This window comes from Bombina bombina, chromosome 2 (assembly GCF_027579735.1).
Source record: "Bombina bombina isolate aBomBom1 chromosome 2, aBomBom1.pri, whole genome shotgun sequence".
In the NCBI taxonomy this organism is placed as follows: Eukaryota; Metazoa; Chordata; class Amphibia; order Anura; family Bombinatoridae; genus Bombina; species Bombina bombina.
This window is the reverse complement of record NC_069500.1, coordinates 468,278,546-468,305,598: the sequence shown is the minus strand read 5'-3', so window position 1 is coordinate 468,305,598 and position 27,053 is coordinate 468,278,546. Positions and strand designations below refer to the sequence as shown.

General features: G+C 39.8%; 1 protein-coding gene across 1 annotated transcript in view; it reads left to right on the top strand.

Annotated features, from left to right (window-relative positions):
* LOC128647017 (small G protein signaling modulator 1-like) overlaps positions 1-27,053 on the top strand; it is a 692,799-nt gene that overhangs the window by 650,634 nt on the left and 15,112 nt on the right. Inside the window, 2 exon segments of the mRNA XM_053699830.1 lie at positions 13,197-13,253; positions 13,256-13,306. Coding sequence (XP_053555805.1) covers positions 13,197-13,253; positions 13,256-13,306 — 108 coding nt within the window.

Genomic DNA, 27,053 nt, shown 5'->3' with positions numbered 1-27,053 from the left:
TAGGACACTCTCAGCTAAGGTGTGGCACTTTATGTATTAATATCAAGTTCTAAATATATGTATTGTACTTATATTTGCCATGAATCAGGTTTATGTATGTTTCCTTTTGCAGACTATTAGTTTCATATTTGGGAAAAAAAACATATTTAGGAAAATATTTTTCTTACCTGGGGTATAGTCTTTTTTTCAAATTGACTGCTTTTTCATTAACTTTTCGCGGGAAAAATTTGGCTCGCGAGGTCACAAAATGCTGATGTTTATTGCGTCATTCTTGGCGCAAGAATTTTTTGGTGCGAAGATACGTCCGGTGACGCAAATTCGTCATTTCCGGCGTCTTAGTTGACGGTGAGTTTACTTGCACAAGGTTGCGCCTGCAATTATTTCATTATTTAAAACCCCATTCCTATATGCCTCTTACCTTTTTCTATGTCAGAGGGCTATGCTGTTTGCATTTTTCCCATTCCTGAAACTGCCATATAAGGAAATTTAAAATTTTGCTTTATATGTTGTTGTTTTTTCATACATTTGCAAGATTTCTAAATCTGATCCTGTCTCAGAAACCCCTGTTGGAACCCTGCTGCCTGATAACAGTCCTACCAAAGCTAAGTGGATCTGTTGTAAATTTGTAGAGATTATGGCCTCTAGTTATCAACCTGTCAACTTTCCTGCATTCACCGGCCCCAATACGCTCACCTAAGCTCGCCTAACATCGCCACGCGGACCTGAATACGTTCGCCAAATGTATCAAGAAAGCTGTCAAAAAGCAGTGCACCAAGTACGGTGCGATGAGCAGCGGACTGTTGTTAACTGACAGTCATCGATCTTGCTGCTCATCGGCTTATTCGCAGCTTTCTTGCTAGCCTGTCACTAAGCACCCACACTATACTATACTGTTTTACCCCCTAAACCACCGCTCCTGGACCCCGCCGCAACTATAATAAATATATGAACCCCTAAACCGCCGCTCCCGGACCCCGCCGCCTTTATAATAAATATATGAACCCCTAAACCGCTGCTCCCGGACCCTGCCGCCACCTACATTATACCTATTAACCTCTAATCTTCCACCCCCTATACCGCCCCCACCTACATAAAGTTATTAACCCCTATCCTGCCGATCCCGGACCCCGCCGCAACTAAATAAAATGTTTAACCCCTAAACCGCCACTCCTGGACCCTGCCGCCACCTACATTATACCTATTAACCTCTAATCCTCTACCCCCTATACCGCCGCCACCTACATAAAGTTATTAACCCCTATCCTGCCGATCCCGGACCCCGCCGCAACTAAATAAAATGTTTAACCCCTAAACTGCCGCTCCCGGACCCCGCCAACAGCCTACATTATACCTATTAACCCATAATCTTCCGCCCCCTATACCGCCGCCACTTACATAAAGTTATTAACCCCTATCCTGCCGATCCCGGACCCCGCCGCAACTAAATAAAATGTTTAACCCCTAAACCGTCACTCCAGGAGCCCACCACCACCAACATTACATTTATTAACCCCTAATCTGCCCCCCAGTACACCGCAGCCACTATATTAAATGAATTAACCCCTAAACCTAAGTCTAACCCTAACACCCCCCTAACTTAAATATTATTTAAATTAATCTAAATAAATATTCCTATAATTAAATAAATTATTCCTATTTAAAACTAAATACCTATAAAATAAACCCTAAGCTAGCTACTATATAACTAATAGTTACATTGTAGCCATCTTATGATTTATTTTTATTTTACAGGCAACTTTGTATGTATTTTAACTAGGTACAATAGTTATTAAATAGTTATTAACTATTTAATAAACTACCTAGCTAAAATAAGTACAAAAATACCTGTAAAATAAACCCTAACCTAAGTTACAATTACACCTAACACTATACTACCATTAAATAAATTAAATTAATTAAATACAATTACCTACAATTAAATTAAAATAACTAAAATTAACTAAAGTACAAAAAAAACACTAAATTACAGAAAATAAAAAAATTACAAGAAGTTTAAATTACAAATTTAATTACACCTAATCTAAGCCCCCCAAAATAATAAAATTCCCTACCCTAAACTAAATTACAAATAGCCCTTAAAAGGGCCTTTTGAGGGGCATTGCCCCAAAGTAATCAGCTCTTTTACCTGTAAAAAAAATTACAATACCCCCCCAACATTAAAACCCACCACCCACACACCCAACCTTACTCTAAAACCCACCCAAACCCCCCCTTAAAAAAACCTAACACTACCCCATTGAAGATCACCCTACCTTGAGCCGTCTTCACCCAGCCGGACCTAAGTCCTCAACGAATCCGGGCGAAGTGATCCTCCAGATGGGCAGTCTTCATCCAATCCGGCCAGAAGAGGTCCTCCAGATAGGCAGAAATCTTCATCCAAGCGGCATTTTTTATCTTCTTCCATCCGGCAAGGAGCTGCACCATCTTAAAGACATCCGACGCGGAGCATCCATCGATCCAGACGACTAAACAAAGAATGACGGTTCCTTTAAATGACGTCATCCAAGATGGCGTCCCTTGAATTCCGATTGGCTGATAGTATTCTATCAGCCAATCGGAATTAAGGTAGGAAAAATCCGATTGGCTGATGAAATCAGCCAATCGGATTGACCTTGCATTCTATTGGTTGATTGGAACAGCCAATAGAATGCGAGGTCAATCCTATTGGCTGATTGGCTCAGCCAATTGGATTGAACTTCAATCTGATTGGCTGATTTCATCCGCCAATCTGATTTTTCCTACCTTATTCCGATTGGCTGATAGAATTCTATCAGCCTATCGGAATTCAAGGGACGCCATCTTGGGTGACGGCGTTTAAAGGAACCGTCATTCTTCGTTTAGTCATCGGGATCGATGGATGCTCCGCGTCGGATGTCTTCAAGATGGTGCCGCTCCTCGCCGGATGGAGGAAGATACCGCTTGGATGAAGACTTCTGCCCATCTGGAGGACAACTTCGCCCGGATTCGTTGAGGACTTAGGCCTGGCTGGGTGAAGACGGCTCAAGGTAGGGTGATCTTCAATGGGGTAGTGTTAGGTTTTTTTAAGGGGGGTTTGGTAGGGGTTTTAGAGTAAGGTTGGGTGTGTGGGTGGTGGGTTTTAATGTTGGGGGGGTGTATTTCTTTTTTTACAGGTAAAAGAGCTGATTACTTTGGGGAAATGCCCCGCAAAAAGTCCTTTTAAGGGCTATTTGTAATTTAGTTTAGGGTAGGGAATTTTATTATTTTGGGGGGCTTTTTTATTTTATTAGGGGGCTTAGATTAGGTTTAATTAGTTTAAACTTCTAGTAATTTTTTTTTATTTTCTGTAATTTAGAGGGTTTTTTTTTTTTTACTTTAGTTAATTTTAGTTATTTTAATTTAATTGTAGGTAATTGTATTTAATTAATTTAATTTATTTAATGGTAGTATAGTGTTAGGTGTAATTGTAACTTAGGTTAGGGTTTATTTTACAAGTAATTTTGTACTTATTTTAGCTAGGTAGTTATTAAATAGTTAATAACTATTTAATAACTATTCTACCTATTTAAAATAAATACAAAGTTGCCAGTAAAATAAAAATAAATCCTAAGCTAGCTACAATGTAACTATTAGTTATATTGTAGCTAGCTTAGGGTTTATTTTATAGGTAAGTATTTAGTTTTAAATAGGAATAATTTATTTAATTATAAGAATATTTATTTAGATTAATTTAAATAATATTTAAATTAGGGGGTGTTGGGATTAGACTTAGGTTTAGGGGTTAATTCATTTAATATAGTGGCGGCACTGTAGGGGGGCAGGATAGGGGTTAATAAATGTAATGTAGGTGACGGCGGGTTCCGGGAGCGGCGGTTTAGGGGTTAAACAATTATTTTATTTGTGGCGGGGTCCGGGATCAGCAGGATAGGGGTTAATAACTTTATGTAGGTGGCGGCGGTATAGGGGGCGGCAGATTATGGGTTAATAGGTATAATGGAGGTGTCGGCGGGGTCCGGGAGCGGCGGTTTAGGGGTTAATAAATGTATTATAGTTGCGGCGGGGTCCAGGAGCGGTGGTTTAGGGGTTAATAGGTATAATGTAGGTGGTGGCGGTGGCGGTCGGCGGTTTAGGGGTTAATAAGTATAAAGTAGGTGGCGACGGTGTAGGGGGGGCAGATTAGGGGTGTTTAGACTCGGGGTACATGTTAGGGTGTTAGGTGCAGACACTTCCCATAGGAATCAATGGGATATCGGGCAGCAGTGAACATGAGCTCTCGCTGCTGTCAGACTCCCATTGATTCCTATGGGATCCGCCGCCTCCAGGGCGGCGGATTGAACAGCAGGTACGCTGGACCGGAATAGTGGCGAGCGTACCTGGTTGTTCTTTGATAACTAGCAAAAGTAGTCAGATAGTGCCTAACTTGCGTTTGGAACATCTGGAGTGACGTAACCATCGATCTGTGTCGGACTGAGTCCGGCGGATCGTATGTTACGTCACTAGATTCTACTTTTGCCGGTCTGTAGGGCTTGATAACTATGGCGAATCAGCCTTGCCACAAATACGCTGCAGAATTTCAGTGTATTTCCGGTTGACGGCTTGATAACTAGAGGCCTTTATCTCCAGCTGTGGTATGTAATAATTGTCATGATAAGCTTTTACATGCAGAGAATGTATCCATCAGTAATAGTGCAATGCCTGTTGTTCCTTCAACATCTAATGTACATGATTCCCTGTGAATATAAAAGATTTTATTGCTGATGTGATTCAGAAGGCTTTGTCTGCTATCCCGCCTTCTAATAAACGTAAAAGGTCTTTTAAAACTTCTCATAAAGTTGATGAAATTTCATATGATCGACAACATACTGAATTATCCTCCTCTGATGAGGATCTATTTGATTCAGAAGATCCTACCTCAGATACTGACACTGACAAATCTACTTATTTATTTAAAATGGAGTATATTCGTTCCTTGTTAAAAGACGTGTTGATTACATTGGATATTGAGGAAACTAGTCCTCTTGATTCTAAAACTAGTAAATGTTTAAATTCTGTTTATAAACCTCCTGTGGTTACTCCAGAGGTTTTTCCAGTTCCTGATGCTATTTCTGATATGATTTCTAAGGAATGCAATAGGCCTGGTACATCTTTTATTCCTTCTTCATGGTTTAAAAAATTGTATTCTTTGCCAGCAGTTACATTGGAGTTTAGGGGAAAGGTCCCCAAAGTTGATGGGGCTATCTCTACTCTTGCTAAACGTACTACTATTCCTATGGAAGATAGTACTTCTTTTAAAGATCCTTTAGATAGGAAACTTGAATCTTATCTAAGTAAAGCTTATTTATATTCTGGCTATCTTCTCAGGCCTGCCATTTCTATGGCTGATGTTGCAGCTGCATCAACTTTTTGGTTGGAAAGTTTAGTGCAACAGGAAACGGATCCTGATTTGTCTAACATTGTTCACTTGCTTAAACATGCTAATCATTTTATCTGTGATGCCATTTTTGATATCATCAAAATTGATGTTAAATCTATGTCTTTAGCTATTTTAGCTAGAAGAGCTTTGTGGCTCAAATATGGAATGCTGACATGGTATCTAAGTCTAGATTACTATCTCTTTCTTTCCAAGGTAATAATTTATTTGGTTCTCAGTTGGAATCGATTATTTCAACTGTCACTGGGAGAAGGGAGTTTTTTAGCCTCAGTATAATAGACCTAAGGGTAAATCTAAAATTTCTAACCGTTTTAGTTCCTTTCAACAAAATAAGGAACAGAAACCCAATACTTCTCCCAAAGAATCTGGTTCCAATTGGAAACCTTCTTCAAGTTGGATTAAAATCCAAGCCGTTTAAGAAACCAAAGCCAGCCCCCAAGTCTGCATGAAGGTGCGCCCCTCATTCCAGCTCAGCTGGTAGGGGGCAAATGAAGATTTTTTCCAAAACATTTGGGCAGATTCTATCCAAAATCAATGGATTCAGAGCATTGTCTCTCAAGGGTACAGAATAGGATTCAGAGTATAACCTCCTGTGAGAAGATTTTTTCTTTCACGCATGCCAGCAAATCCAGTAAAGGCTCAGGCTTTTCTGAAGTGTGTTTCAGACCTGGAGCTTTCAGGGGTAATCATACCAGTTCCGTTTCAGGAACAGGATCTGGGGTTTAATTCAAATCTATTCATTGTCCCAAAGAAAGAAAATTAATTCAGGCCAGTTCTGGATCTGAAAATCTTTAATTGTTTTTTAAGAGTGCCAACTTTCAAAATAAGGACTATTCTGCCTTTTGTTCAGCAAGGGCATTATATGTCCACGATAGACTTACAGGATGCATATCTTCATATTCCGATTCATCCAGACCACTATCAGTTCCTGAGATTCTCTTTTCTAGACAAGCATTACCAATTTGCCGCTCTTCCATTTGGCCTAGCGACAGCTCCAAGAATCTTTTCAAAGGTTCTCGGTGCCCTACTCTCTGTAATCAGAGAACGGGGTATTGCGGTGTTAACTTATTTGAGCGATATCTTGGTACTTGCTCAGTCTTTACATTCTGCAGAATCTCACACAAATCAACTAGTGTTGTTTCTTCAAAGATATGGTTGGAGGATCAATTTACCAAAAATTTCCTTGATTCCTCAGACATGGGTCACCTTTTTAGGTTTCCAGATAGATTCAGTGTCCATAACTCTGTCTCTAACAGACAAGAGACGATTCAAATTGGTTTCAGCTTGTCGGAACCTTCAGTCTCAATCATTCCTTTCAGTAGCTATGTGCATGGAAGTTTTAGGTCTCATGACTGCAGCATCGGACGCGATCCCCTTTGCTCATTTTCATATGAGACCTCTCCAGCTTTGTATGCTGAATCAATGGTGCGGGGATTATTCAAAGATATCACAATTAATATCCTTAAATCCCAATGTTCGACTCTCTCTGACTTGGTGGTTAGATCGCCATCGTCTTTTGTTCGTCCAACCTGGACTGTGATCACAAGTGCAAGTCTTTCAGGTTGGGGGAGCTGTCTGGAGATCTCTGACAGCACAGGGGGTTTGGAAATCTCAAGAGGCGAGGTTACCAATCAATATTTTAGAACTCCGTGCTATTTTCAGGGCTCTTCAGGTTTGGCCTCTGTTGAAGAGAGAACCATTCATTTGTTTTCAGACAGACCAATATCACAACTGTGGCATATGTCAATCATCAGGGGTGGGACGATACAGTCCCCTAGCTATGAAAGAAGTATCTTGGATACTTTTTTGAGCGGAATCCAGCTCCTGTCTAATTTCTGCGGTACATATCCCAGGTGTAGAAAATTGGGAAGCGGATTATCTCAGCCATCAGACTTTACATCCGGGGGAGTGGTTGCTCCATCCAGGTGTGTTTTCTCAGATTCTTCAGATGTGGGGTTTTCCAGAAATAGATCTGATGGCTTCCCATCTAAACAAGAAACTTCCCAGGTACCTGTCCAGGTCCAGGGATCCTCAGGCGGAGGCAATGGATGCATTAGCAGTTCCTTGGTGTTACCAACCTGCTTATATTTTCCCGCCTCTTGTTATTCTTCCAAGAGTGATTTCCAAGATCATAATGGAACAATCGCTTGTGTTTCTGGTAGCTCCAGCATGGCCTCACAGGTTTTAGTATGCGGATCTTGTCCGGATGTCCAGTTGCCAACCTTGGATCTCAAATCAATAAATTTGAAGGTATGGAAATTAAACGCCTAGTGCTTAGTCATAGAGGTTTCTCTTTCTCAGTGATTAATACTATGTTACAGGCTCATAAATCTGTTTTATTATCGAGTTTGGAAGACTTATATTTCATGGTGTTTTTCTCATAAATTCTCCTGGCATTCTTTTAGAATTCCTAGAATTTTACAGTTTCTTCAGGATGGATGGCTTGGATAAAGGTTTGTCTGCAAGTTCCTTTAAGGGACCAATCTCTGCTCTTTCTGTTTTATTTCACAGAAAAATTGCTAAGCTTCCTTATATTCACTGTTTTGTACAGGCTTTGGTCCGTATCAAGCCTGTCATTAAATCAATCTCTCCTCCTTGGAGTCTTAATTTAGTTTTGAAGGATTTACAGGTACTTAATTAAGTAGCAAGATTTGTATAGTTTTATTCAGCCTGAGGAAACAGTACATGATACTGAGAAACGCGTTGCTGTGTTTTTAATGTGTTTAAATAAACACTTTTATTGATACAAACTTGCTACATCGCTTCTTATTTGGATATCCCTGTTTGGAGTAACTCTCCAATTGCTGGAGGGTGGAATAGTGCCTTCCCTGACATCCATACATCATAACCTTTGCTGGTGACTACCATCTTGGCTGTTGGGAGATTTAGCCTGAGAGGAGAGTTTACCGGACAACTCTGAGGTTCCGGTTTGCCCAGTCAGCACCACATCTTGGTGCTTTCTTACACGTGAGTGCATTTGAGCTACAACTTTAAATTTGGTATACCATAAGGAATTATGCTATGTGGCGCCTTCTCTGTTTCTTTATATATCATTTAAATTTATACCTAAGGTTCTGAATTCTAACAGAAATTGTTGTTCCCTCTTTGTGTCCTAATCCTAAGAATTCTTTGGAGAGATCCTTACATTCTTTGGATGTTGTAAAAGGTTTGAAATATTATATTGAAGCTACTAAAGATTTCAGGACGACTTCTAGTCTATTTGTTGTCTTTTCTGGTTCTAGGAAAGGTCAGAAAGCTTCTGCCATTTCCTTGGCATCTTGGTTATAGCATTTGATTCATCAGGCATTTTTGGGGTCGGGTCAGGCCCCACCCTCAGAGAATTACAGCTCATTCTACTAGATCAGTCTCCAACTGTGGGCTTTTAAGAATGAAGCTTCAGTTGATCAGATTTGCAAAGCAGCAACTTGGTCTTCTTTGCATACATTTACTAAATTCTACCGTTTTGATGCATTTGCTTCTTCGGATGCAGTTTTTGGTAGAAAAGTTCTTCATACAGCGGTTTTAGTTTGATTACTCTGCTTATGTTTAAGTTTTTTACTTTTCAACTATGAGAAAAAACGTATATTTTTTTTGGATGTGGATTCATTTTTTCAGCGGAAAATGGCTATTATTATTTTTATCCTCCCTCTCTAGTGACTCTTCTGTGGAGTTCCACATCTTGGGTATTACTATCCCATACATCACTAGTTCATAGACTTTTGCCAATTACATGAAAGAAGACATAATTTATGTAAGAACTTAACTGATAAATTATTTTCTTTCATATTGGCAAGAGTCCATGAGACCCACCCTTTTTATGGTGGTTATGATTTTTGTATAAAGCACAATTATATTTCCAGTTCCTTTTTTTTTATGCTTTTTACTCCTTTCTTTATCACCCCACTACTTGGCTATTCATTAAACTGAATTGTGGGTGTGGGTGAGGGGTGTATCTTATAGGCATTTTGAGGTTTGGGAAACTTTGCCCTCCTGGTAGGATTGTATATCCCATACGTCACTAGCTCATGGACTCTTGCCAATATGAAAGAAATTAATTTATCAGGTAAGTTCTTACATAAATATGTTTTTTTTTTGTAATGCTCCTTTTGCCTTTGCTGCATTCCGGTGGATTGCGAAAATTTCTGGGTTGTGAAAGAATCCAGGGCGGTTAGGTTTTTTTCTTAATACTTGTTGCAGACGGTTAGTTTTTTTTTTTTTTTAATTTATTGCGGGCGGTTAGTTTTTTTTTGTAATATTTATTGCGGGCGGTTAGTTTTTTTTCTTAATACTTATTGTGGATGGTTAGGTTTGTTTCTTAAAGGGACACTAAACACAATTTTTTCTTTAATGATTCAGATAGAGCATGCAATTTTAAGCAACTTTCTAGTTTACTCCTATTATCAATTTTTCTTCATTCTCTTGCTATCTTTATTTTAAAAGCAGGAATGTGCTGCATAGGAGCCAGCCCATTTTTGGTTGAGAACCTGGGTTATGCTTGCTTATTGGTGGGTAAATGTCAGCCTCCAATAAGCAAGCGCTATCTATGGTGCTGAACCTAAAATGGGCTGGCTGCTAAGATTTACATTCATGATTTTCAAATATAGATAGCAAGAAAACAAAGACAAATTGATAATAGAAGTAAATTAGAAAGTTTGCTTAAAATGGCATGCTCTTTCTGAATCATGACAAAAAAATTGGGGTTTACTGTCCCTTTAATACTTATTGCGGGTGGTTAGGTTTTTTTTTAATACTTATTGGGGGTGGTTAAGTTTTTCCTTTTAATACTTATTGCGGGTGGTTAAGTTTTTCCTTTTAATACTTATTGCGGGCGGTTAGTTTTTTTTTTGTAATGCTTCCGTTTGCCTTTACTGCATCCCGGTGGTATTCCGAAAAATGGGCAGAGTGGTGAAAGAATCCAGGGCGGTTAGGTTTTTTTCTTAATACTTGTTGCGGGCAGTTAGTTTTTTTGTAATACTTATTGCGGGCGGTTAGGTTTTTTCTCTTAATACTTATTGCGGGCGGTTATTTTTTTTTGTAATACTTATTGCGGGCGGTTAGGTTTTTTCTCTTAATACTTATTGCGGGCGGTTATTTTTTTTTTGTAATACTTATTGCGGGCGGTTAGGTTTTTTTCTTAATACTTATTGCGGGTGGTTAGGTTTTTTCTTTTAACCCCTTAAGGACCAAAAAAAATGTCCTTAACGACCAAGGACGTACCCTGTACGTTGTTGGTGTTTGAAAGCGTGGAAGCGATCCTGATTGCTTCCAACCGCTTTTATGTTATTGCAGTGATGCCTCGATATTGAGGCATCCTGCATTAACATATTTTAGCCACCCAATGCAGAGAGAGACACTCTGTGGCCCTCTCTGCATTGGCCATCGATGGCCGTGATTGTTGGTTGGCGGTAGCCGAGGCGGGTGGGTGGCCATCGATGGGAGGAAGGAGTCAGAGGGGGGCGGGATCGATTCCCACCCACTTTCTGACAGTACTTAAGATGGCGGGGACAATTGTGGGGTGGGGGAGGGAAGAGAGCGGTTTGGGAGGGATCAGGGGGTGGGATGTCTCAGGTGGGAGGCTGATCTCTACACTAAAGTTAAAATTAATCCCTGAAAACTCCCTACAAACTACCTAATTAACCCCTTAACTGCTGGGGCATAATACTTGTGTGGTGCGCAGCGGCATTTAGGCGGCCTTCTTAATTACCAAAACGGCAATGCCAAAGCATATTGTCTGCTATTTTTGAACAAAGGGGATCCAGAGAAGCATTTACAACCATTTGTGCCATAATTGTAAATCATTTCGGTCAGAAACCTAAAATTGTGAAAAATTTTACTTTTTTTTAATTTATTCGCATTTGGCGGTGAAATAGTGGCATGAAATATACCAAAATGGGCCTAGATCAATACTTGGGGTTGTCTACTATGCTACCCTAAAGCTAAAGTTAACCCTATAAGCTCCCTACATGCTCCCTAATTAACCCCTTCACTGCTGGGCATAATGCACATGTGGTGCGCAGTGGAATTTAGCGGTCTTCTAATTACCAAAAAAGCAACGCCAATGCCATATATGTCTGCTATTTCTGATCAAAGGGGATCCCAGAGAACCATTTACAACCATTTGTACCATAATTGCACAAGCTGTTTGTAAATAATTTCAGTGAGAAACCTAAAGTTGTGAACATTTGATGAAAAGTGAAACGATTTTCTTTATTTGATCGCATTTGGCGGTGAAATGGTGGCATGACATATACCAAATGGGCCTAGATCATATACCAAAATGGGCCTAGATCAATACTTTGGGTTGTCTTCTAAAAAACAAATATGGTATATACATGTCAAGGGATAATCAGGGATTCCTGAAAGATATCAGTGTTCCAATGTAACTATCGCTATTTTGAAAAAAAGTGGTTTGGAAATAGCAAAAGTGCTACTTGTATTTATTGCCCTATAACTTGCAAAGAACATGTAAACATTGGATATTTCTAAACTCAGGGATAAAATTTAGAGAACTATTTAGCATGCGTGTTTTTTTTGGTACTTGTAAGTGTGTAACAGATTTTTGGGGTCAAAGTTTGAAAAGTGTGTGTTTCTTTTCTATTTTTTCCTCATATTTTATATATTTTTTATAGTAAATTATAAGATATGATGAAAATATTGGTATCTTTAGAAAGTCCATTAATGGCGAGGAAAAACGGTATATAAAAAAGTGTGGGTACAGTAAATGAGTAAGAGGAAACTTACAGCTAAACACAAACACTGCAGAATGTAAAAATATTCTTGGTCCCAAACGGACAGAAAATGGAAAAGTGCTGTAGTCACTAAGAAGTAATACTTATTGCGGGCGGGTTGACGTTTTGTAATGCTCTGTTTGCCTTCGCTGCATTCCCGGTGGGATTCCGAAAATGGCAGGGTGGTGAAAGAATCCAGCTGCATCCAGGTGAATTCTTATGGCTGCGCGCGCAGTCAACATTCTTTTGGCTGCCTCGCGTTGCCAACATTCCTTTGAGGATGCCGAGCGCAACTAGCGACGAACGCTTTACAAACGCAATTATAGTATAGATATATATATATAAATAAAAAGAACATTTTCCTCTAAGTGAAGAACTTTGGAATGTAGAGCATTTACTAACTACATTGGCCTTTAGTGCATTTGGTCTAATGCGGTGTCAGGGTTAGCAATGCAAGCAATAAGTGGGTTTTTTGTGTTTTTTTTAACAGTCCGCCCCATTGAAATCTATTGGGAGAAGTAGTTAACATAGAGTCCTGAAGTTGTCTCGCAATCAGGACTTTTGCTCTTGCGCTAACTTTTTACTTGAAACTTGTAATATGCATGCTAAACTGCCCTGATTAAAAATCCTACTTTGGACACAGTTAGCGTGTGATATAAAATTAAAGTTAGCGCACCACTTGTAACTGGCCTATTGTCTCCTATATTTAGAAGTTTGGAAGTTTTGTTAATTCTAGATAACAATAATTAACAGCAATTATGTTCCTTATAAAAGATTAACACCCAAGAAGCATGTGACATTTTGAGTTAATAGAAAATAACCTATATTATACTCTGTTAAAGCTTTAACACTTGCTGTACACAATATGAGTTTTTCTTTTTCCTAAATTGTGGAATATTAATATTGTTCTATATTCAAGTCACGTATTTCCTTTATAAATTAAAATTGTTGTATGATAAGATTTGTATACCTTTAAGGAAGAGAAAGGTCTGCATGTGGAACAGTCTGATATTCTTGTTTTGTTGGCACTCTCATAATTTCACTTTATTGTCATGCAGAGGCACTTGCTTTCTGCTGCTTTACTGAGCTAATGAAAAGGATGAACCAAAATTCCTCATTGGAGGTGCCATGGATACCCACTTTGCCAACATGAGTATCTTTAATACAGGTACTATCATTAGATTGGCAGAAACAATTAACCAGAGGCCACAAGTATATTTCCAAACCCCTTTTCATTTTCTCTAATATAAATATTTCTTCTGAAATGCATTCTACATGCTATAAACATTTATGTTAGTTATTAGGATACTCTGGTTCAAAGTGTGAGTAACTCATTATACATACCACAAATGTTCTTGTTCAAATTTATTTAAAAATGAGGTCTACAAGAGATGAACTATAAGTTTCTATCTAGATGGTACCTTACCCCACAGAGATTACAAAAATGTACAAACATGTCAGCAATAAGTGTTAGGCGAACTGCGGTGAGACAGAGCCGATCTCCTGCATTGTAATGGTGGAAGTGCCCTAAGCTGGACACGTACTGGAACAACATTATAACACATATGAACAAAACACTTCTACCCAAATAGCATATAGACCCAAACATTCTGCTTATGCACAAAACTACCGAATCTCAAGGATGATGCCAAATCTTTACTGTTATACATCATGATTAGCAGTGCAAAGGTGTTAATCCCACAGAGATGGAAGACACAAGAACTACCCACAGTGGCTCTGTGGAAAGACCAAGTTGACACATTGCTAGCTCTTGAGAGATATCACTTCCTTAGGACAGGCAAGATAGGCACGCACAAAATGATGCTCATGAGATGGAACGCCACTAAAACCGTATGATTGATTTAATCAAGACAGGGATACAGTAGTCCATACCTTAAGGAAAACACTACACCTCATCCAATACCCCTTCCCTCCTATCCTTTTCAACCCTCCCCCCCCCCCCCCCCTTGGCCAGCCTGCACTTGACGGCGAGCTAATCTGGTGAAGAAATAGATGAATATTGTGATAAAAGATTTTCTATACTAGAGTAATGGATGTTCTTCACTCTTCAGTCACAATATAAATTATGTATAATAGTTTGAATAGTATTCTTTGAACTAATTCAGTTAAAACACTGTATCGAGGTTTGTTTGTTTTTTCTCTTTGAAGTCTACTTTTCTCTGTATTGCTATACAGAGCAACTTCATATCTCTGTACTGTTCATTTATTCTCAATAAAAGATTTAAAATTCAGAAAAAAAAAATGAGGTCTAGGGAAGATCATTTCCAAAAAGAACTTGTTTGTGAACACATTTCATCTGGACCTAAATTGGACCAAAATAGTTATATTTTATCTGAACTGATTGCTTAACAGAAAACTGGAATTGACTCACAGATAGGGGCATATTTATCAATGTGTGAGCGGACATGATACAAAATTGCATATCATGTCTGCTGCACATCGAAAAATGGCAGACAAGCATACGCTGTCGGCATTTATCATTGCACAAGCTGTTCTTGTGAACTGCTGGTGCAATGCCGCCCCCCTGCAGATTTCTGGCCAATTGGCTGCTAGCAGGGGTTGTCAATCAACCCGATCGTATTCGATCGGGTTGATTTCTGTCCATGGGCCTCAGAGCAGGCGGACAGGTTATGGAGCAGGCGGTCTTTAGAATGCTGCTTCATAACTTCTGTTTCCGGAAGGCTCGCCAGAAACAAGACAGCTCAAGCGCCATACGGAGCTTTGATAAATATGCCCTCTAGTATTTATTCTTTCACATTACACAGCATGTGTAAATTATTTGTATTATGTAGATAGTAACAATTTTCCACAACAATCCTTGTTTTTATTTTAATTTATAAAACTGAAGACTATTTAAATAATTAGTAAGCAAAGGGCATATTGTTACCTATATTATTATTACTTGTAGGGTAGAATTTATTATGGTTATGAATATAAAAAAACAAAATGTCTAAATGTTTAGCAGATACACTTTCTAATAGTAAAATCTAATAACATGTTTGTCTTTTTCATTATGAATGCTTCTATTTGAACTTTTTTTACACAGATTTTGGATTCTGAGCTTTTTGAACTGATGCACCAAAATGGCGATTACACACATTTCTACTTCTGCCTACCGGTTGGTTCCTTCTTGATTTAAGAGAGGTCAGTAATTTGCATCCCTCTGACAAATGCTGCCAGTAAAATGCATGGTCTTTTTGCCATCTGTTTGCAGATTACAGTTCTAGTAAATTTAAAAGGATAGTAAACCCACATTTTTTTCTTTCATGCTTCGGATAGAGCATGCAATTTTAAGCAACTTTCTAATTTACTCCTATTATCAATTTTTCTTCGCTCTCTTGCCATCTTTATTTGAAAAGGCAGGAATGAAAGCTTTGGAGTCGGCCTATTTTTTGTTCAGTACCCTGGATAGGGCTTGCTGATTGGTGCCTGCATTTAGCCATCCAATCAGCAAGCGCAACCCAGATAGATAGCAAGATAGCAAGAGAACAACGAAAATTTGATAATAGAAGTCAATTAGAAAGCTGCTTGAAAGAACAAAATGTGGGTTTAGTATCCCTTTAACTGGCATTTTATTAACAAACCTTGTATGGAATTTTCATTGCAAAATGCTTTTTCTAGTACATCCTAAGCTCCTATTAAAATACAAATTTCACAGCTTTGTTGCAAGTACAGTCAGGTCTATAATGATTTCCACAGTGCATCTTAATTAGTTTTTTCCTGCATAATTTCACCTATGAATTTTTAATTTTTCCATAAAATATGATTTTTGCAATGCAAATTGGTTTACAATTTTTAATGCTAATAAACAATACAAATTTTTACTGGGTATTTTTAGTTCAATATTTAATTTGCATTTATTTATTTTTTATACAATTTTTAAATTACAATTTTTTGAGAGCCCTATTGTAATGTATTCATTGCCGTCTTTAGGTAAAGATGGTGAAATTTGAAAGTGCTGATCTGCACGTCATTGATAGGGGTTCTCCGACCAATATAAGACCCATTTCCCCTCAGAGAGCTGGGATAAGGACAGAGGGGTGTTCAGGAGTATAACTAGCCATGAGGATAATTTTCTTGTGGGAGTGGTCACTAGCCTACCTCAGGTTTTGCTGGATTCATCCTGCAGCCTCCTCCTGGTGTGTCAGTGCATACTACATAGGGTGGGCTGTTCTTCTGGAAGCAGGTCTTCTGCAGCTTGGTAAGCATAGTAGAGTGAGTGCTGACAGGTAAGTAGATACTTGCACTACATAGCCCAGGCTATGAATGTGTACACATGATTCACTTAGCCTGGGGACATAGTTGCATACAACAGATAACACTACATACATTTATAGGCAAGTTTACACATTTACAGTAAAATCAAGGCTCTTTCTCTTTAAAGTTATTGGTGCAGGCCTTAGTGGTGTTCATGCAGTGTTGTATTTGCAGCATTTGTTATCACCAAGGGTTATCCACAGGACAGTTCTACGTACCTTCCTCCAAGAGTGCATTCACTCTGCTATGTCACAACTGACAGCTTCCATGCCTCCACCAGTTAAATGCATGCAAAGGACAGAAGAAAACCCTTTGCAGGCCCTGGGCTCATCTGGGTCATCCCTAAAGAGCATCCCTTGTAGGTACCCTGTACCCTCCAGGAGTACAATTAAATGTGAATCCACATCCTCAGCTGATGATGGTTATTCAGAAGCCTAGGACCCCCTTTCTAGTGAAGTAGCAGAAGATGTCCTTTAATTCCAAATTTGAGCACATACTCGCTTTATTGCAGGAAGTTTTTACTTGCCTTGGATATTGAGGCGTCTCCACCTGCAGACAAACAGTCTGTGAAATTTTTTTATAAGTTCTTTAAGGCAGCTCCAAATAAGTCATTTAACTTTCCAGTTCCTGATGCTGTTTCTGAGCTAATTAGCAAAGGAATGAAACAAACCTTGCATTCCCTTTGTTCCCTCCACCAAATTCCAAAAACATGTTTCCTTTACCGGATAATCATAGTTTAGGTGTGGATAAGGAGCACCAGCATTATGGACTACGATTACGGCCATTTTTAGGCTGAAAACGCGTCAGCGGACAGTCCTTTGAGGGTCTTCCATGTCACCCACATAGTCACTTGTGTGTATACCTGCTTTTACAAGGATGTTTATCTGAACTCTCAATAAAAGCTTTTTAAAGTGTATCCTGCATGCTGGTGCTCCTTATCCACACCTAAACTATGATTATCCAGAAACGGAGGAATGCACAGCAGCCACTGGGATTACACACTTGCATTGAGTCACTCTTCATCTCACCTATCTCACCAGTAGCCGTTCTGGCAAAGACAGAGCTGACAACCGGAAGATAGAGAATCCGGATGACGTCACACACCATTGCAGAGTGGACCTAGGAGGGGAACGAAGCAAACCGGAGGTCTTACCTTGTTTGTTATGATCAGACCAGTGTTTCTAGGAAGGCCCGGTTTGTGTTCCCTGTGGAAAGGCCACCAATCCTTAAAATGAGGGATATTCCAGGGACCGGAGCTACCAGAGATTAGGTGAGTGGATGGGAAGCCCCTATTCTACTTTAACTACATTGTTGTGGTATTCAAGGTGGCTCAGATATTTCCTATTGACTTTGACTTTGCTGCAGTAATAGGTGCTCACACAGCCCAGTACAAACATGTTTCCTTTTACCCCTCTGAAAAATTGGAGGTATGGGGGGCTATTCCAAAGATGGACGGAGCTATTTCCACTTTAGCTAGGTGGACTACCATTCCTTTAGAGGACAGTACATACCTCTTGTAATGATACAATAGACAAAAACTTTAGGTTTCCTCAGGAGATACTTTCAGCTGGAAGGTTATATGTTTTGTCCAGCTGTTAGTGTAGCTCACTTATCTGTAGCTACTGCAGTATAGTGTGACAACATCTCTGACCTTATTTTCCAAGACGCTTCCCATGATAAAATTCAATATCATTTGAGGTTGGCCATGACTACGAGCATTTTTATGTGTAATGTAGCTGTAGAAATAACTTGCATTAATGCAGAGTGCTGCTATTTGTGTTCTGGCTAGAAGAGCTTATTGTTCAAAGCCCATGGCCTGCTGATATAGTATCTAAAAACAGACTTCTTTCCTACCATTTCATGGAAAGGTCTTGTTTGGATCTGGACTGGATTCTATCATTTGCTACAGTGACTGGTGGTAAAGGAGCTTTCCTGCTGCAAGACAACAACAAAAAAAGCAGGGTTAAGTCTGCTAGACAATTGAACTATTGTACAGCATTCCAAAATGCAAAGATACTCCTCTTCAGTGTCTTAAAAGTCTGACAGCTCTGACAAGTCCACATGGAAAACTGGTTCCTCTTGATCAAAGTCTAAACAGACCAAAAAGCCTGCCCCTTCCTCCATATCAGCCTGAAGGTGCAGCCTCCAACCCAGACTCAGTTCTGTTGGTTAGCAGACTGAACCTTTTTCTGGAGGCCTTGGGAAAAATCCAATCAAGATCCTTGGGTACTGAACATAATTTCCCATATAATTTTGGTCTGGCCCTCCTTGAGGAAGATTCCTCCTGTCTCTTGTCCAAAAGATCCTTTAAAGGCCAGAGATTTCTTGGCATGTGTAACAGATCTACAGTAGAAGCCATGGGAGGGATTACTCTGGTCCCCTTGGAGGAACAGAATCAGGGGTTCTATTCAAACCTTTTCATTGTTCCAAGAAAAGATGAAACTTAAAGGCTGAGCAAGGATCTCCCAATTCTTAACAAATTTCTGAACGTTCCAAATTTCAAATAAAGACTCTGCACTATATTACCTTTAGTGCAGGGGGTCAATTGATGTCTACCTAGATTTGAAACAATGCCTATTTGCATATCCCTATTCGCAAGAATCATACAAAATTCCTCATATTTGCCTTTCTAAACAAACATTACCAATGTGTGCAATCCCTTTTGGTACACGGCACCAAGAATCTTCACAATGGTTCTCAGAGTTCTTTTGTCCATAGTGAGAACATGTCAGTAGCTCCTTACCTAGACAACATTCTGGGTACAGGCCTGCTTTTTTTAAGATTGCTCAGGAACATATGAACAATGTTCTTCAGTTCCTTTGTTCCCATGGTTGGAAAAGCAACCTTTCAAAATGCTCTCTTCTACTACAGCCAGAGTTTCCTTTTCTGGGCTTCATCATAGATTCTGTAACACAGATGCTGGCAAACTCAAGAAGCCCCATGCCCTTTTCCAATAAGCTCTTCTTCCTACACTACTTCAATGCATTAGTAGTTGGTCTCATGGTAGCTGCTTTAGACTGTAACTTTTGCAGATTCCACTTTCATTCTTTGCCAGCTTTAAATGTTGCAACAGTGGAATGAAGATGGCAACAGCCTTTAATCAGAAGATTTTTTTAGACTTTAAGACAAGGACATTCTCTAACTTGGTGGCAAACCAAACCAATCATTGATTCAGGGAGCCTATTTTTTACTTCCAAATTAAGTAGTTATTACCACAGACACCAGCCTACCTTGTTGGCGGTGCAGTCTGGGGTTCCTGGAAAGAGCAGGAAGTTTTGTCTCCTCAGGAGACATCTTGGAAATAAATCAATGCAATCTTCAACATGCTCCAAAGTTAACCCCCGTTAAAGGGACAGTTCACCCAAAAACTTTCTCCCCTTTAAATTATTCCCAATGATCCTTTTTTACCTGCTAGAGTGCTATTAAATTGGTTGCAAGTAGATCCTTTACTCATATTTCAGCATTTGAAATAGCTGATTTTAGTTTGTGGTTTCCCAACCTATACTGAAAGTTTTGATACTGGCGTATATGCTATTGACAAGCCTAAGTAAACACAGCCAGCAGAAGAGATTACACTCCACAGTGGGGAGCAGGGATAGTTAAGTAAATAAAATGATCATTTTCCATTGTTCTCTCTTTGTATTGAGCTTTAGTTTTCCAGACAAATGTAAGATAAGGAAGCAAGTCTGTGTACATGAAAGTGATAACATAATGAGATCTGATATTACCTGAAGCTCAACCCATTGTAATAGGCTGTGGTTTCAAAGCACAAAACCAGCTACTTCAGATACACAAATAAACCTGGAAAATGCAATTTCTCAAATATTTTATACTCTGCAGTTGGTATAACAAGTCATTTAAAATACATTTATGGAAAAAACAATTTTACAGTGTACTGTCCCTTTAAGACAGGAGTCTTTTCTGAGGTTTCAGTGAGACAGTGTCACAGCAGTGGCTTACATCAATCTCCAAGGTAGTACTCAAAGCGCCTTTGCAATGAAAGAGGTAGCTCGCCTTCATTGCATGATTTCAGCAATTCTCATTCCAAATATGGACAACTGAGAAGTGGACTTCCTCAGTCATCAGTACCTCCACTCTGGTGAAGGGTACTTGAATCAGGAGATATTCGACCAGACTGAGAATTCTTGGGGAGGCCAGACAGTAGACCACATGACCTCTTGCTATATTAATAGCTACACACAGCTTGGCTTAAAGTTTGATTTGATGTGGGGAAATCTCCCCCTGAATGAATTACTGTTCATTCTACCAGAGCAGTCACCACAATAATTAAAAAAAAAGAAAAACTATTGCCTCATAGGCTTTTAGAAATTAAGCTTCCATTGAACAAATTTGAAGGCAGTTTACTTGGTCATCTTTACATACATTTACCAAATTCTACCATTCTGGAACATTTGCCTCTTCGGAGGCTGCTTTTGATATCAAAGTTTGCAGGTTGCAAGTACCTGTTTATTACCTCTACCTGCCTTAAAGGGACATAAAAACTCACTACTTTCTTTTATGATAGAGCATGCATTTTTAACCCCTTAACGACCGAGGACGTATGGCATATGTCGTCGGTTAAACAGAGCACTGGAAGTGATCGAAATCGCTTCCAGCTGCTCTATAGTATTGCAGGCTTGCCTTGATGTCTAGGCATCCTGCAATACCTGTTCCGAAGAGTGCCGGGACCGAATTGATCACTTCACGTGGAGCCCGGCAGTGTTTTCAGAGCATCGGAAGCGATCAGACACGCTTCCGATGCTCTGCTTGTGTGCTAAGTGCCTCGGTGGGTCGAGGCACTTAGTTAGTTATAAAATAAAAACAAAAAAGTTAAAAAAAAAAAAAACGTAAAACCGATGCAAGGCTGGAACAAGGGTAAGCAGGCCAAGAAGCCTGCCGCTGCTAACAAAACAGCATGAAGGAGTAGCCCCCGATCCGGGACCGGATCTAGTGGGGGGCAGACTCTCTCTCTTTGCTCAGGCTTGGGGCAAGAGATGTTCAGGATCCCTGGACGCTAGAAATAGTCTCCAGGGTTATTCTCCTGGAATTCAAGGAACTACCCCCCAAGGGGAAGGTTCCACATGTCTCAACTTATCCTCAAACCAAATAAAGAGACAGGCGTTCTTGCATTGTGTTAGAAGAACCTGTTAAAGATGGGAGTGATACACCCAGTTCCAATAAAGGAACAAGGAATGGGATTTTATTCCAATCTGTTCGTAGTTCCCAAAAAATGAGGGTACTTTCAGACAATTTTGGATTTGAAGATCCTAAACAAATTTCTCAGGGTACACTCGTTCAAGATGGAAAACCATTCGAACGATTCTACCCACTATCCAGGAAAGTCAATTTATGACTACCGTGGATCTAAAAGGATGCGTACATTAATATTCCTATCCACAAAGAACATCATCAGTTCTAAGGTTCGTTTTTTCTGGACAGCATTACCAGTTTGTGGCCCCTCCCATTCGGGTTAGCCACTGCTCCAAGGATTTTCACAAAGGTACTAGGGTCCCCTTCTAGCGGTTATAAGACCGAGGGGTATTGCACGTAGTACCTTACTTGGACGACATTCTAATCAAGCGTACGTCCCTGTCAAAAGCAAAGGCTCATACAGACATCGTTCTGGCCCTTCTCAGATCACACAGATGGAAGGTGAACATAGAAAAAAGTTCTCTGTCTCCGTCGACAAGAGTTTCCTTTTGGGAACAATAATAGATTCCCTTAGAAATGAGGATTTTTCTGACAGAGGTCAGAAAGTCTAAACTTCTAAGCACTTTGTCAAGTTCTTCATTCTGTTCCTCGTCCTTCCAATAGCGCAGTGCATGGAAGTAGTAGGGTTGATGGTTGCAGCAATGGACATAGTTCCTTTTGCACAAATTAATCTAAGACCATTACAACTGTGCATGCTCAACAGTGGAATGAGGACGTATACAGACTTGTCTCAATGATTCAAGTAGATCAGAAGACCAGAGATTCACTCCGTTGGTGGCTGACCCTGGACCATCTGTCCACAGGGAATGAGGCTTCCGCAGACAGAGTGGGTCATTGTCACGACCGACGCCAGTCTAGTGGGCTGGGGCGCGGTCTGGGAATCCACCTGAAAGCTCAGGGTCTATGGTCTCGGGAAGAGTCTCTTCTCCCGATAAACATTCTGGAACTGAGAGCGATATTCAATGCTCTCAGGGCTTGGCCTCAACTGCAAAGGCCAGATTCATAAGGTTCCAATCAGACAACATGACGACCGTGCGTATATCAATCATCAGGGAGGGAACAAGGAATTCCCTGGCGATGAAAGAAGTGACCAAAATAATTCAATGGGCGGAGGATCACTCCTGCCACCTGTCTATGTGATCCACATCCCAGGGTGTGGAAAAACTGGGGGGCGGATTTTTCTGAGTCGTCAGACATTCCATCCGGGGGAGTGGGAACTCCATCCGGAGATCTTTGCCAAATAACTCAATTATGGGGCATTCCATACATGGATATGATGGCGTCTCATCAGAACTTCAAGGTTCCTGCTACGGGTCCAGATCCAGGGATCCAAGGCGACTCTAGTAGATGCACTAGTTAGCACCTTGGACCTTCAACCTAACTTATGTATTTCCACCGTTTCCTCTCATTTCCCAGGCTGGTAGCCAGGATCAATCAGGAGAGGGCCCTCGGTGATCTTGATAGCTCCTGCGTGGCCACGCAGGGACTTGGTATGCCAGACCTGGTGAATATGTCATCGGTTCCACCATGGAAGCTACCTTTGAGACAGGACCTTCTTGTTCAGGGTCATGTCGAACATCCAAATCTGGTCTCCCTCCAGCTGACGGCTTGGAGATTGAAACGCTTGATTCTATCGAAAGCGTGGGTTTTCAGATTCTGTGATAGATACTCTGGTTTCAGGCCAGAAAACGGTAACTAGAAAGATTTACCCATTAAAATATGGAAAAGATATAACTGTTGGTGTGAATCCAAAGGATTCCATGGAATAAGATAAAATTCCTAAGATTCTCTCCCTTTCTACAAGAAGGTTTGGAGAAAGGATTATCTGCAAGTTCTCTAAAGGGGACAGATCTCTGCTTTATCTGTCTTACTACACAAAAGACTGGCAGCTGTGGCCAGATGTTCAAGCATTTGTTCCAGGCTCTGGTTAGGATCAAGCCTGTTTACAGACCTTTGACTCCTCCCTGGAGTCTAAAATCTAGTTCATTTCCAGTTCTTCAAGGGGTTCCGTTTGAACCTTTACATTCCATAGATAATAAGTTACATATCTTGGAAAGTTTTGTTTTTGGTTGCAATTTCTTCTGCTAGAAGAGTTTCTGAGTTATCTGCTCTGCAGTGTTCTCCGCCCTATCTGGTGTTCCATGCAGATAAGGTGGTTTTGCGTATTAAGCCTGGTTTTCTTCCTAAGGTTGTTTCTAACAAAAATATTAACCAGGAGATAGTTGTACCTTCTTTATGCCCAAATCCAGTTTCAAAGAAGGAACGTTTGTTACACAATTTGGACGTAGGTCTGTGCTCTAAAATTCTATTTAGAGGCTACAAAAGTTTTCAGACAAACATCTTCCTTGTTTGTTGTTTTTTCTGGTAAGAGGAGAGGTCAAAAAGCAGACTTCTACCTTCCTCTTTCCTTTTGGCTTAAAAGCATCATCCGATTGGCTTATGAGACTGCCGGATGGCAGCCTCTGAAAGAATCACAGCTCACTCCACTAGGGCATGTGGCTTCCACATGGGCCTTCAAGAACGAGGCTTCTGTTGACCAGATATGTAAGGCAGCGGACTTGTTCTTCACTGCACACCTTTGCCAAATTTTACAAAATTTGATACTTTTGCTTCTTCGGAGCTATTTTTGGGAGAAAGGTTTTGCAAGCCGTGGTGCCTTCCGTTTAGGTAACCTGATTTGCTCCCCTCCCTTCATCCGTTGTCCTAAAGCTTTGGTTATTGGTTCCCACAAGTAAGGATGACGCCGTGGACCGGACACACCAATGTTGGAGGAAAACAGAATTTATGCTTACCTGATAAATTACTTTCTCCAACGGTGTGTCCGGTCCACGGCCCCCGCCCTGGTTTTTTAATCAGGTCTGATGAATTATTTTCTCTAACTACAGTCACCACGGTACCATATGGTTCTCTCCTATAGATTTCTCCTGTCCCGTCGGTCGAATGACTGGGGTGGCGGAGCCTAGGAGGGACTATATGGCCAGCTTTGCTGGGACTCTTTGCCATTTCCTGTTGGGGAAGAGATATCCACAAGTAAGGATGACGCCCTTGGACCGGACACACGTTGGAGAAAGTAATTTATCAGGTAAGCATTAAATTCTGTTACTGCCGCAAAGCAGAAACCACAAAAAAATGCAGAGTATGTACAAGAGGGGGAAGAGAAGGGACACAATATATCACTGTCCTGATTGCCCTGGTCAAGCCTGCACTCTGCATTGGGGACTGCTTCAAGCAGGTACCATACAATGGTCAAATTTTTTTAAAAAAATAAATACATTTGCTGTATATTAAATATATATTTATTTTTTTGGTTATGTTTACAGTTAGATGTTTTTTTGTTTTTTTTTACTTTTACTGTGCCAGATTTTTACATTTCACTACTTTTTTAACCAAAACCCCTGTCAAACCTATGCATGGGGGACATAGGTGTTCTCAGGGTGCCTTGCAGAAAACAACCTGAAGTATGTTTTTGTAATAACTTACAACAGTCTCTCCTAAATCATAGTCAAAAAGCAATGTGTCTGTAAAAATGAAAATTGAAAAATTACCACCATACACTTTCTCCAATTTTTTGGGCTAAAACGGTTGCTTCAAAGGCATCAAAGCACACCATATACAATACCTTGGGGTGTCAACATTTAAAAAATATACACTTTGAATGCAATAAATAAAAGTGGGGTATGCGATAGGCCCCAAACTAAAGATAGGCCTATCAGAAGAAATACTCTCATTTTTAATAACTAAAATCACAAGTCATAAAATTGTAACATAACCTTCCCAAAATCCTGGCAAACCTATGCATGGGGGGCATAGGTGTACTCAGGGTGCCTTGCAGAAAACAACCTGAAGTATTCTTTTGCAATAACTTACAACAATCTCTCCTAAATCATAGTCAAAAAGCAATGTGTCTGTAAAAATGAAAATTGAAAAATTACCACCATACACTTTCTCCAATTTTTTGGGCTAAAAACTGTTGCTTCAAAGGCATCAAAGCACACCATATACAATACTTGGGGTGGTCAACATTTAAAAAATATACACTTTGAATGCAATAAATAAAAGTGGGATATGCGATAGGCCCCAAACTAAAGATAGGCCTATCAGAAGAAATACTCTAATTTTTAATAACTAAAATCATGTAAGATAACCTTCCCAAAATCCTGGCAAACTATGATAGGGGGGCATAGGTGTACTCAGGGTGCCTTGCAGAAACAACCTGAAGTATTCTTTTGCAATAACTTACAACAGTCTCTCCTAAATCATAGTAAAAAATGCAATGTGTCTGTAACAATGAAAATTGAAAAAATTACCACCATATACTTTCTCCAATTTTTTGGGCTCCTAAAACGGTTGCATTCAAAGTCATCAAACCACTCCATGTATAATACCTTGGGTTGTCAACTTTTTTAAATATAATCACATTTATGGAAAACAAATAAATTGGGGTATGTGAAAAGACCCCCAAAAAAGACGATAGGCAAAGAAAATATGTTAAATGTAAAAAACCATCACAAACACATGTCAGACATTTGGCATTTGCACCCGCCCAAACAAGCCACCCAAACCTATGCATAGGTGGTATCACTGAACTCAGGAGATGTTGGTGACCCCACATATTGGTGTCTTCTTTGGTAGTAACACATAACAGGAGCTGTGAATCCATGTCTAAAGTACAATGTATGTGAAAAATAACACAAAAAAATGATTGCCCAATAGTTTGACAAAGACTAGTGGTTGAATTAGTGTATGGAAAGTGTTTTAAAATACCTGCATTTGAAATACCCTAGGATGTCTACTTTTCAAAAATATATGGTTTGATGGGGGTATAATTACAATTGGCCGGCTTCAGAAATGTCTTAAATAGAACATGGGTGCATGGGATGTGAAAATGGGAAGTGTAAAAAATGGAATGCGCTTCCTAAAAAATAAGCCTTTTAGCCCCCAGAGAACCCAACACACCTATACATGGGTGATATCACTGTACTCAGGAGATGTTGTTGAACACATATTGAGGTGTTTTTTGGCAAGTAACACATAACAGGAACTGAGAATCCATGCCCTAAAGTACATTGTGTGTGAAAAATAACACAAAAAAAATGACTACCCAAAGTTTGACAAAGACTGGTGGTTAAATAAGTTCATGGAAAGTGTGAAAATACCAGCATTTCAAATACCCTTAGGGGGTCTACTTCTCAAAAATATATGGTTTGATGGGGGTAAATTTTCATTGGCCCGGCTTCAGAAATGTCCCAAATAGGACATGGGTGCATGATGACCGATGTGAAAATTCCAAGTTGAAAACTGGAATGCGCTTCCTAAAATATAACTCCTTTTAGCCCCCAGAGAACCCGACACCACTAATACATGGGTGGTATCAATGTACTCAGGAGATGTTGTTGAACACATATTGAGGGTGTTTTTTGGCGAGT